This window comes from Mizuhopecten yessoensis, unplaced genomic scaffold, assembly GCF_002113885.1.
Source record: "Mizuhopecten yessoensis strain PY_sf001 unplaced genomic scaffold, ASM211388v2 scaffold2411, whole genome shotgun sequence".
NCBI classification, from domain to species: Eukaryota; Metazoa; Mollusca; class Bivalvia; order Pectinida; family Pectinidae; genus Mizuhopecten; species Mizuhopecten yessoensis.
Window position 1 is genome coordinate 442,743 of NW_018404533.1, and position 12,857 is coordinate 455,599.

The window sequence follows — 12,857 nt, forward strand, 5'->3', positions numbered from 1 at the left end:
GACCTAGTCTTGAGGACTTTCCAGGGAGGCTTCTTGATGTTGGTTTGATTGTTGAAAGTTTTTGAAATTTAGATGACTGCTGTTTTGTACAGGTATGGGTTCTCAGTCTCCTGAGGCGTCTAACTTGCTCGACCACAAAGACATGGAGCTACAGGACCAGAATATCTACAACATCCCTCAAATGAAGACGTTCTACCACAAAAAGGATCCGGTCGCTCCGTATGCCACGACAACCCTAATAAATGCTGGGCTCATGAATGCAGGGAGCATGGGGCGACCGACACCCGGTATGGAGCACATGTTTCGTCCAATCACAGGCACGAGCGGAGGATCAGGTGACAGCTGCTGTAAACACGAACACGGCAGCAGTGACTCTAACACGGACAACAGTCGGCCAAACACAGGTGAGTGGTCACTAACGGACTTACTGACCGATCGGCTCGCCACACCCTTACCTAGCTGCAGTGTATCTACAATATATCTAGCCATGTCAAGTAAAGTCTCATAGTACGTCTTGTATTGGTTCACTGTTTTGTTAAATCCTATATTTTTTTCCCAAAAAAGTTTACCTTTTGTTTAAGATGCCTTCTGTTTTTGGCAAAATTTGCGACCTCTCTCCCATCAGGAGTTTGGACTGCCTTTCTTGTCAAAAGATAGACACACACGCCTTTCAAAATCCTGTTCCACCCCCAGAGACCATAGCTGATTTAAACCAATGGCAGATCATGCTAGCGACAAACTATGAGAGACTTTACTTATCATGGCTGACGCAAGTTAGCCAATCATGCATTCTTACAGGTCGTCATGCTTAGAAATTTGGTTAGCGACGACCGCCTCGCCTTGTGTGGAAATGTCTGTGGCAGTTTTATTAGCGTAATTAAAAAAAAAAAAAAGTCTTCCATATTTCTCCTGATATCAAACTTAGTCTTTTACAATATCCTTTTTCAGTAACTAATATTGCAGTTGACATTTCGTTCTATATAAGACTTGCCGAGTTGTAACAAGAAAAAACATAAAAAAATGTAAAGAAAATAACTGTTCAAAGAATTAATAAAAAAAATGTGGACAAAAAAAAAGGGAACAAAAAGGAAATTGGAAAAAATAAGCACATGGCAACAACGAATAAACTTTGCAAGTAACGTGATATTTGGTTGGGATTTTATCCGTAAAATCAGTTTTAAACCGATTTTCTTTCTTAAGAGACCATCTCTGTTAAAAATCCTCTTTAGGACCTTTCCTTGTGTGGTCACTTCATAAAAATTTTAAGGAAATTTTAGATTAAAAAATATTTTTAAATTAGACTTTTATTCATATTTGTGGTCATTTACTTGAACAAAACGGCAAGTAATTCTAAAAAAAAAGGAGGAGTTGAAGGGGACATAACTCTGAGCATGATAAGTGAAATGCAGGGAGAAACAGAAAGCTGCCACAGACATATGCGAGTGTATTTTGGTAGTGGATGCTGTTATAGTTATATATTTATGTCACCAAGTACTGTCACGCACACAACCATCGGCTTATTTCACTTCAGAAAAATAGGTGAAACATTTCTGTTAATGAAAAATCCCTATTATTAAAAACAATGAATATAAACCAAATTGGATTTAAAAAAAAAAATCAAATCTTTTTAATGCTTTATTGACAGAAACATGCTTGTTACTTTCTTTTGCTGTGTGTTTTATAAATCTTGGAGAGTTAACTCCCTTAGCTGTCTCCCATGTTCGGCGACAGTATAAACTCTCAAGATTTCATCTCCCTCCATACGTATGCACCATGCTTGCTATATATGGTGACTGGTTACTGACCTTTATATAGAAACCGCCCCCGATTATCTCCCCTTAGGTGTTCCGCACGATCACAGCGACGCGATGCAGAGTCCGACCAGTGACAGTGGCAGTCATACGACAGGTAAATACGGTAAATGTTTTTTACACTACTTTTCCCGTTATCTCCACAAAATCACCCCTGAAGACACATTTGAACTCTTCCAGTTCAAAGGTTGGAATAGTTCATTATGAAATTTCAGGGGTGAATGATGACTTAATTCCGTTGATATACTGTAAGTGTAGATATTTTGGTGGTATTCTTGTTGAAGTGCTTTTCGCTCTTTGAAAATTGCACTAAATTATGATTGCGCTAGTTAATGTTTTTATATGTAGCTTTCAAATACATATATCGTGAGTGCACAATTCATCAATGCTCTAATTTGTTAAAAATTCCACAATACACTAAATTTGTGTCTGCTAAAGTAAGTGCTCTTACAGTAATTTACTGTCATTTTGGATAAATAACCGAGCCCCTTTATGAATAAAACTCATAAAAATACAATGTAAATTCATCATTATTGACAGATTTTGTGGAGAATTCATTATATATACTTTCAATATAAATAATGTATGCATTCTATAACATGCTAGAGTAGTTTTATACAGTGTTATTCACATTTAAAATATATATACAAAGAACTGAAAAACAAACTTTAAATTTTTTATTTTTTATTTTTTTTGATGTTTGTCATTTCACTGCTGTTTAATTTGGTCACATGACGGGTATATAGTCACATGACTTGAATATTTTGATCACATGACTAGTATAAGTTGGTCACATGACCAATTCTATAGATATATGTTCTGTACATGACGTGTAACTTCAATTGTCGTCAACCAGTGAGAATTTTTTGTATGATTCAGATGAAAACGGACTGTTGATCAAACGAGGAAAGAAATCTCAAAAACAGATGGCACAGCCAAAACAGGCCATGGTGAATTGGGCCGAGTTTTTACCTCCACCACCAGAACACCCACCTCCCAACGAGATGGGACACCCGGGCAATCTCGTCATGAATGAGAACTCGGGTAACAATTTAGAATATGCTGAAGTGAGCTCGGAACGAGCTGGAGGGACCAGGAGTCCAATTTCTCCGATGTCTAAAATTTCCTCGTGTTCTTGCCCTGTGCCGCACAACACGCAGAACTGGAACGTTCCAGCTTACTCGGACAATGGCTGTGTGCGCTGTAGTTCTCCCAAATACTGTGAGAGTTGGCACTACAACCCTGCCCACTATAGCGTGATCCAACAGCGCACACAATCCCCCCGAAACACCGACACGTGGGGGCAGAGAACAATTGCATGCATGCATCCGTCATCACGGGGCACGCCCGTGGACCTGCGTTGTGCGCGGACCTATCATAGCGATCAGGAACAGGCGGCAATGCCCGCGTTACATAACTACAAGATCGCGCCCGTGCCCAGAGAAGGCGAGTGCTATCAGTGTTTAAGTGACAGTGACCGCGGGTCTGGGGGTTACCACACCCTTCGGGGGTGTAGGATGAACAGTATTCATGGGGGGTCGGGCTCCGACGGAGGTGGCGGCACCGCAATGGACCGCGGCTGTCAATCATCTCTACCCAGTGTTACCAACGAGTGTATACACCCGGCAATGTACCCTCCTAGGTGAGTTCTACTATCGACTCAACATTCTAATGAATATTGCATCATTTATCGAGACACTTATTTTCCTCCAGATTTGACACATGTCACGTGATAGGGGGCATATTTACTTTAAACGGCGATACTCTGACAGCAGTTACACCAATATGCAAAAATCCTGGTATTTAGTTTTCTGCAGCCTTTCTGTCGAGATGCTAGTCCATAGATATCACTTTAACGAAGGTTGTAAAATTTCAGCTGTTTCTACGGAAATTTACCAAACTTGATGGAAATGGCTTACTACAGATTTACCTTCATAGCGGAATTATACATTATTGACCCCCATTATGTACCATGTGATCACCAAATCAATTGACTTTAGTTCCGTAAACTTGTATCTCGGAAATAACATATTAGTCTACTTGATATTTGAACAATTAAAAGATTTTCTCCAAGTTTGTAGTCTTATTTTGAACTTTTAAGACTTTCTCAGCTGTTCAAGTCTATATGTGTACATTAAAAAGATTTTATCTTCAATTGTACTTTGTATAATTTGTACACTTAACTCATTCACCCCTGAAATTTAGTAATAAACTATTCCCATCTTTGAATTGGAAGAGTTCAAATGTGTTTTCAGGGGTGAAGATGCCCCATGGATGAATGAATTAAAATAATTTTCGCTACAAATTTAGTTTATATTGTACCATACAAATATTAAAAAATTCAACAGTTGTAGTTCATGTTTAACTGTCAAAAGACTACTAGCGTTGAGTAGTAATATGAATGTACACTATGAATAATATTTTGAGAAAGATAGATGTTTGAATTTGTGATTTGAGTATTGTTGTGTTTTTGTAGGTATGAACTGACTGACAATGGCCAGCACATGAGTTTAGCCATGGAGGGCTATAACAGGAACGCTGACTCCCCCACCTCTGAGGGGGGTCTAGACTATGTCGGTGAGTCAGATGTGGAGATCCCAGGGAGAGTACCCTCGGGACATGAGTGTCAGTCTCTCCCCTCGGGACACCAGTGTCAATCCCCTCCCCAGGGCCATGACTGTCACCACGAGGGGCAGGGCGTTAATATTGACGACAGCTACCACGAGGGGCAGGGCGTTAATATTGACGATGGCTGTACTGACTCAGGTATTTGCCTGGTCTGTAGTGTTAGTGGGATTTTGAGTTAGCTTGGCCATGGAGTTTGCTTGACCTCAGAGTTATAGCCTTCCCTTGCAGTTAGTTTGATCTAGCAGTTTGTGTGACCTTGCAGTTTGACCTTTGGAGATAGCTTGACCTACAGTTAGCTTGACCTTCGCTTTGGTGATACAGCTAGTGTGACCTATAGTTATATCCCCTGCCTGGTGTATCTGAGGCACTGCGTTTACTAACACAACTAATGCTTGCCTGACATGTATTGCTGGGCTTTTCTGCTGGGGGTCCATTGGTTGACAAAATGATTTATCAGCATTTAGTTCTTATTATCAATTTTCCTGAGGATTTTTCTCTGTTTAGTGCATGACAAACTGCCTTTTTTACCATTCCTCCCTTTTCTTTGTCATGCGAAATTTTAACCAGAAAATTGAATTGGTAGTAAATAATTGTAAAAAAAATGGTCAAGGGGAGATAGCTTATTAAAACAGCACATGACAACTGCAAAGATCATCGCTAAAATATCTTGCACCCGAATAAAGGGATGGCTTTGTGCAGTTTACTGAGTTATCTTTCTTGGTCATTTTGTATACTTGAGTTACCTACCCTTGACCACTTTGTCATCTGGAATTATCTCCCCTCCAGCTGGGTTGTTACTGGAGTTACCTGCCCCTATCTTTGAATCTTTCCAAATTCCTGCCTGTTGCCCAATTTCATTGCCGTGGTTACACAGTACTTCTGGATTATAAAGATAAGAGATATCACTATTCTCAGGTACTTCTGGCTCTGTCTCATCTTGTGATATCTATAAGATGTCGCAGTATTCCCGCAGCTCACACTTCCTATTCGGAACGCTTGAAAATAGACCCTAAACAAAAAATGAATGTTTATTACACAGTATTAACTGGGTTTGCTTAGCTTGATGCATCACAGATATAAATATATATATGATACATGTTATATCTATATCCTATAGTGGCACATATACCTGATGTATATAATTACATATCATTTTGTTGACATCAAGAAATGTATTAAACCTGGCTTCACTTCAAGATTGCAGATTTGCTTAAAATGGTTTTGAGTTTTAAGCTTTCTTTTTCTTAATTGTTTGATCCTTTTTAGTTTTTGTTGGTTTTGGCTAATTTGAAAACTTTTTAAATCTAAATTGTGGTCAATTATAAATATGTAATATATGAATTATAATTAATGTTACAGTTTAGTTATATACGTAAATTATCATTTTATAGAAGCAGTGTATAGAAAACGCAAAAACAAACTATACTCAGTGTGCATTTTGTGAAAAGTTTTCAATATTTTTTATCGAGTCTATTAATAACTGATGTTAGTTTCATTTTATAAATTGAAGTTTGACCTATCTGTACAAAATTGAATTTAAAAAAATAAACTCGCACGAAAGCAATAAACTGATTAGAATGTGCATTTGAAGCATGTTTTTAACCCTCAGAGACCTCAACCCTCTGACCATGAGTTGATTTTGATCCTCTGTCTATACCCCTGTATAGGTCCCCTCATTGACCGGTGTTTTGTATTGCAGGGTCAATGTTAGCGTCTTGGGCGAGCGTCACAGACCAGAGTAACACAGACTGCAGTAGTGTGAGGTCTAGTGCGGCTAGCTCCAGTGACGGGTCCTTCCTTACGGAGGCCGACTTCGCAAGCGCTGTTGCGAAAGCAGCGGAAATGTCCGGCCTCACTGTCGTCGGTACGACGGTCTGTGATCCTAAAACTGGGAAACCAGGTACGGACAACGAAATTCTCTCAAAAAAACCCACCTTCAGGTTCTCACTAATCTCACTTCACTTTCTCACAAGTCTCACACCATGTATTCTCATTACAAATACAACCCTGTATCCTCACAAGTACCATTACACATCATGGCAGTCTGGCATCATTTTTCACAAAAACGTCCTTTTAAACAAATACATTAGGAGATAGTTACCATCAAATGGCATTGCCACTATATAACCCTACCAAATTCAGTTGGCATTCATATAGGCTATGAATGCTAACTGAAAGCAGTGCAGTGCTTAAATGAAATCTTATTTACAACTGCACTGTGTTTAGTCAACAACTGCAGGCATCCTTTGGAAAACCAGATCATGAACGGTCTCGAAGTAAATCTATCTTTTGTTCGTATTTTACTACAGTTTTATCAATTTTTAGTTTCATTAAAATTATGGTTTACTTACTCTTCGTTATATTCTCTTCCTATATTTTAACTCATTTACCCATGAAATTTCTCACAATGAACTAGATATTTCAATCTTTGAATTGGAAGAGTTCAAATGTGTCTTTAGGGGTTAAATGAGTTCCGTGTACATTGTGAATTACATATATATTTTACCAAATATTTCTCCCCTTTTCAGTGAAGAGACAGCGGCGCCACCACAGAACGGCCCGACCCAGTAGTCCCTACAGCACCGACAGTAACTTCAGTGCGGTCGCACATAAACCCTACCCCAAGTCACAACGAAAGAAACAACTGGTGGAGCGGGGAAAACGAGGAAGCGACCACAAAAAACATGATCCCTCCCCCATCCCCGAGGGTCAGGTCATGCGACAAGGCATACAGGAAGGTGAGGAGCGCAGCAACAGCCATCTCTACTGTGACTGGCTGAATTGATCAATAAAATATTTTATTGCAGTTTCTTTTTTAATAATTTATTTGAATTTTGGCAAAGTAAACAATGCATGCAAACAATAGTATCAAGTTTAAGGATTTTCATTCCGCAATGAAATTCTTTAAAACTTAGTCGGTGCTAAAGGGTGGAAAATGATCTCAATGCTTCAAACATCCCCGACATACTAAGCCCTCTGCTTCAAGTCATTATAAGCACGCATTACTACGATTATTTATCATATATTGAGTTTTTACCTTGTATGTTGTATCTTGAGTAATATTGATTTTTATTTTTTATTTTGCTTCAAATATTTTCATTTCGTTTTCTTATCTTATACATTGCATGACCAATTCTTTGGGCTTTATTTTACATTAGCAGCAGTTGCTTGTTTTATTCAATGACAGTTCGTGAAGACGGATTGAACTGGCTTTATTTATGTTGCATTGCCTTTAATTAGTCATTAAACAAGAAAAAATATCTTCACCAATAATAAAAGTTTAGCGTACTAGTTTATCATTACCAAAGTGTTTATTTCTAAAGTTATTGGCAATCGTGGAGGGACATGCGAATCAGAAAATACAGACAATTTTATCATAATTGAAATAACTTTATAAACTTAAGTTTGCGATGTTGGCTACATACTTAAAGGGTTCTCCTACGAAATTGGACAAATTCTTGCGAAGACTGTCGACATTTATTTCTGATTTTACCATTTCACCACTTTAGACCATAATGGACTCATGCAGATCAATGCATAGGAGAGTCTACTTAAGTTACATAGGGGTTAAAGGGTTATGCTTATTGTAGTAATAAGCACTAATGAAAAGACTGCTTATCAATTCATTTTTACAATTTAGGTTATTCGTAGAAAGAAAAACTAAATAGCCGGTAGACTGCTAACATATTTATGATTTACGCCACCTTTATTTAGGTTAGCATGACTTACCACACGTATATAGATTTTTGACAGAAGTGAAAAGAATGAATTAGCCAAGTGAAATGTTTTGAACTTTTTATGATAAGTAAGATATTCTAATAAGCTGACATTACTATAGAAACAATTTGATACAAACCGATTTATCTGATCAGAGAGACAGAAGTTAAACATTTTTATTCCTGAAGAAAGATATTGAATGCTTGGTACCCCCTGCATGTGTATTTGGCTGAGCTAGCTGTGAATGTGTTTTCTGATTTTGTTGTAGTACCTGAACCCCCATCATACCATAGGCCTTGCTTTCCTTCGTCTCTCCCCTATAAATCGCCACGACCTGGACACAAGTCCCTCTCCCCGACCTCCTCAGTGCGGTCGCCCCGTAGTCCCGGAGCTCACAGTGCCCTGAACTTCGGGGCTCTGGTCATAGAGAGCAACGTAAGTCGTGTGATGTCTTCTGTGTCGGGTAGAACATCGACCCTCATTCTCGCAGATCTATTTATAGAACAGAACCTGCAGATCTATTTATAGAACAGAAACCATGTCAAACATCGACCGTCATTCGAACAGATCTATTTATAGAACAGAACCCGCAGATCTATTTATAGAACAGAAACCATGTCAAACATTGACCGTCATTCAAACAGATCTATTTTTAGAGCAGAACCCGTAGATCTATTTATAGAACAGAAACCATGTCAAACATTGACCGCATTCCAACAGATCTATTTATAGAACAGAACCCGCAGATCTATTTATAGAACAGAACCCGCAGATCTATTTATAGAACAGAACCCGCATATCTATTTATAGAACAGAAACCATGTCAAACATTGACCGTCATTCGAACAGATCTATTTATAGAACAGAAACCATGTAATACATTGGCCATCATTCAGACATATCTACTGTGCAGTTGTTTTATTTCTCGGGGCTATGTTCGAGGTTGTCCCGATATAAGATCAAGTTCGCACAATTGAGAGTGTTAACCCTTTCACCACTGCAGACCATAATGGACTCATCCAGATCAATGCATGGACGAGTTTACTAAAGTTACCTAGGGGTGAAAAGGTTAAGGTCACGATCAGTACGATCTTTGTTCATATTCATCAAATTGTTCTTTTGCTCAAATTTTAATTCTGTGTTCAGTTCCAGTCTCTTGTTCTAGTGATAAGTTATGTTAATTTCACATTTTGTCAGTGATGTAGAGTAACTCTAATACGCCGTATTTTTTCGTACTTACAGGTTCCTGTGGTGTAGCCAACGTGTGAGGTAGTCAACATATTCTAGTCATCTGAGGTTGCCATGGTTACGCAAGCCAAGGTGTGTCTGTGATAAATTGAGTTTAATTGCTGAATTTTCTACAAAGGATAGAAGAAATCCAACCGCATTTAAGTGGAACTGTTACATTGTAAATTGTCGGAGAGGACGATAGACTGGCCGTGGATTTGTTAGTATTGTTGACAATTTGGGACTAGATTTTTTGCTAAAGGTCATCCCAGACCCGTGTTTCTCCGTGGCGAAATAATACAATATGGCTGCCAACATACAATATGGCCTCCAGTTGCCGTGCTGTTCAAAAGAAATCCAGTCTCCCCAGAACTGCTGTGTTATTATCCACAAAAAATCTTCCATGCAAATCGTTTGTGCTACATTGAGCCACTTCTACTGTGATGCGAGTTAGTCCTAGTGCAGAAAACATTGGCTGGCTTTAATTATCGTATATAGTTTGTGATATGCCAAAGACTTGACCGTGGTCAGCAAACGGTCAGCCAGGCTGACCGCTGTGGGCCAGTCTGACCACTGTCCGCCAGTACATTTCTAGTGAAGAGGAAGAAATGTTTGATGCTTCTATATTGTCTTCCCACAATTTGTGAACAAACAAGCTACACGTTTGAGTGGGCCGAACGATGTTCGTTGTCGCGGTGATGAATGAGATAATTATTGTATGTAACAATTTAAGCAATACAGAAAAAAGAATCCCGAACGCTGTCCAAAATAGATACTCTGTCAGGTAGGACTGTTACAGAGACTTGATGCAGCCTACCTCTGGGTTATTTGTCCCGAAGCTGGAACAGTTTCGTGATCCCGTTAGCCCATTAAGCTGGCCCAGTGCGGTGAGGCCATTAGCCCATTAAGCTGGCCCAGTGCGGTGAGGCCATTAGCCCAAGGCTGGCCCAGTGTACATGTGTTGGGCCAGTTTATCCCGAGAATGGCCCAGTGTGTTGGGCTAGTTTATCCCGAGAATTGCCCAGCAAGATGGGCCGGACTCGAGTAGAAATGCAATACTATGTCTGAAGTGTAAGCAATAAGTGAATGACAATTGGACGCATCGAGACATTACAGGACGTTTACCATCGTCCTGTTACCGTGGTGATATGTTATAAAAATGTCTGAAGATCATGTGATGTGTACCTGTCGCAGTGGGTCGTTCCAGGTCATCCCATTCCTCAGTAGGGGTGTAAGCTAGGTGGTCAGTATACTGCCAAATTGAGTTTAAATTTGTGTTCATCAATCCCAGGCACCATGTGGGAAACATTTTCTGTCCATCTGTCGCAGTTTCTGCACTTGTTAATTGACAATGCCGGACCTGTGTTTGTCTTTTAGACAGGAAGATGAATTATACAAGTCATCTTATAGACACATTCTGGTTAATACTGCAATTGCTTCTCAGAGAATTTTTGTTGAATGGTTGGACTTTCCAGAATTTTTATTTGAAAAAAATATCTTGAATCTTTAATATTTGCATAATATATGTGTATATATAAATATATATATATATATATATATTTATCTTCTGTAGCCTGTTCACCCCTCACAGAATTTTGGAACATTCCATTGATTGAAGGAATGTTCCGATGTTATCTGTGGAGGGGGGAGTATTTAGTGGTTACTTGTTAGAGAGTGTTACTATAGTTACGATAATGTACTTTCAGGATTTTAATTGTCTCTGAGTTTTATCGATGTCCACATTGGACGAAAGCTTGATATATATATCTTTTCTTTCTTCGAAGAAATAACAAAATATGTTCGAAAAATATAAGAACAAAAATTTCCCTCCAAATGGGTCTCATATATAGCTGTAGAATATTTGTGTGAATCAAACTGCAATGTGGGAGAGAAAGAAAGAATAAGAGAGAGAGCAGAAACAGAGAGAACGACAGAGAGAAAGGGATTTTAAAATGGTGCTTATTGATAATTAGCAACAGTGTATAACATTTTAGTGCATTTGCTATAATTTTGGGCTTTAATTGAGATATCATGAATACTGTTATGGTAACTATCAAACTCATTCCATTCAAGGCAATATACACTATTATTATAGAGGAGTTCTACAGGGGGATGCTATGTATGCCTTCCCTCAGCCAAAGGGAGAGAACTCCCGTCAGACCCGTGTCATTGTACAAAACCACCATTCAGCAATAATTGTGGAATTCCAGCCATTTATTTGTATCAAGGTTTAGTCGACATATAGAAAATTAATTTATTTATGGATAAACTGTACATAGATATTTGTTATTGTATATGATCCTAACTGCTGCAAACAACCATGTCCTCACCCCCCTCTACTGTTTAATGGAACAGTCTGGCTGCTAATTTGTAACCCCACCTCCCCTCCAATCTATTATAGAACAGACCACTGAACCCTTCTAATTTTTTCCCCAATTCAGGAAATGTTTATTTCATAAGGGAAATCTTGGACCTGTATCAGGCCAAACAAAACAATTAAGGGTTGCATCGCGAACAAAATTAGGGTCGGTTGGTATATTTTATTTTTTTCAAAAGTTTTTTACATTGTGGCCATGGAGTATAAATCCTTACTTATCAGTGCTCGTCCAAATATGGCCATGAATTAAATCTCTAGGTTCCGCAGTTAAATTTAGGTAGGCTAGATAACCTGAAAAAATCCATTTTTTTCTGTACGTCCATTTCACAATGCCCAACCACAGTCGAATATATTAGACATTTGTTACACATTAGTTAATGGTATAACGACATCTGACGACGATGAACAAGCTATATTCTTTCATATATGTGCAATATTTTGTTTTGCTCAACTTATTCTTGTTCTGTTCTCCGACGTAATTATTTGAATTGTTTAATTTATTCCCTGTAGAGTAGAAATCTGTCACACTGTATTTTCCCCATACTGCGATCCTGGTGATTAATCTTCAGTATAACACATCAGCCAAATTTACAACCGAAAGAACTACAATTCTAGGTTTTCGGAATCGCGGTCCTTCGTTACGGAACAATTGTACTGCTTTAAGCGATATATTCTACCCAGTTGACATGCATTATAGAAGCACATGATAAGATTTGATATTAATCGGCTCCATACAAAATAACCCTCATAGTACGGAGGTGTGAATCAAATCCAAAGTTTTAAGTTGATGTAAAAATTCAGGGTTGCCCGTGAGTTAGAGAGCTGATTGTATTTCTGTTTTTGTTGTTAACGTTATGTTGAATATATGTGAGGTATAAAAGTTAAATTAAGTCCCCAAGTCGGCCATTTTGTGTAAATCTGTATCTTAAGGTTGTTTGTAAGTATAGGAGATTAGTGGACACGTGCAGTGCTCCTTTGCGATGAAGATCTGTGGTTGTTACGATAGGAACAGAATTTACAGTTCTCTCATGGTCATTCATGTCATTAATCATGTTCAGTCAATTTCTCATCAAATAAAATAAATATTGCTAAAGTTA

At 38.5% G+C, this 12,857-nt stretch overlaps 1 protein-coding gene across 10 annotated transcripts in view; it reads left to right on the forward strand.

Annotated features, from left to right (window-relative positions):
- Positions 1-12,857, forward strand: part of LOC110445903 (roundabout homolog 1-like) — a 129,660-nt gene extending 116,803 nt beyond the window's left edge. For 6 of the 10 annotated variants that reach the window (XM_021490755.1, XM_021490753.1, XM_021490754.1 and 3 more), the window contains exons 18-25: positions 93-404; positions 1,843-1,917; positions 2,691-3,453; positions 4,288-4,577; positions 6,139-6,339; positions 6,968-7,177; positions 8,425-8,591; positions 9,399-12,857. In XM_021490755.1, the coding sequence (XP_021346430.1) occupies positions 93-404; positions 1,843-1,917; positions 2,691-3,453; positions 4,288-4,577; positions 6,139-6,339; positions 6,968-7,177; positions 8,425-8,591; positions 9,399-9,413 (2,033 nt within the window). In that variant the 3' untranslated portion in view covers positions 9,414-12,857. The remainder of the gene's footprint in view (positions 1-92; positions 405-1,842; positions 1,918-2,690; positions 3,454-4,287; positions 4,578-6,138; positions 6,340-6,967; positions 7,178-8,424; positions 8,592-9,398) is intronic. The other 4 variants (XM_021490762.1, XM_021490760.1, XM_021490761.1 and 1 more) reach the window with 4 other exon arrangements.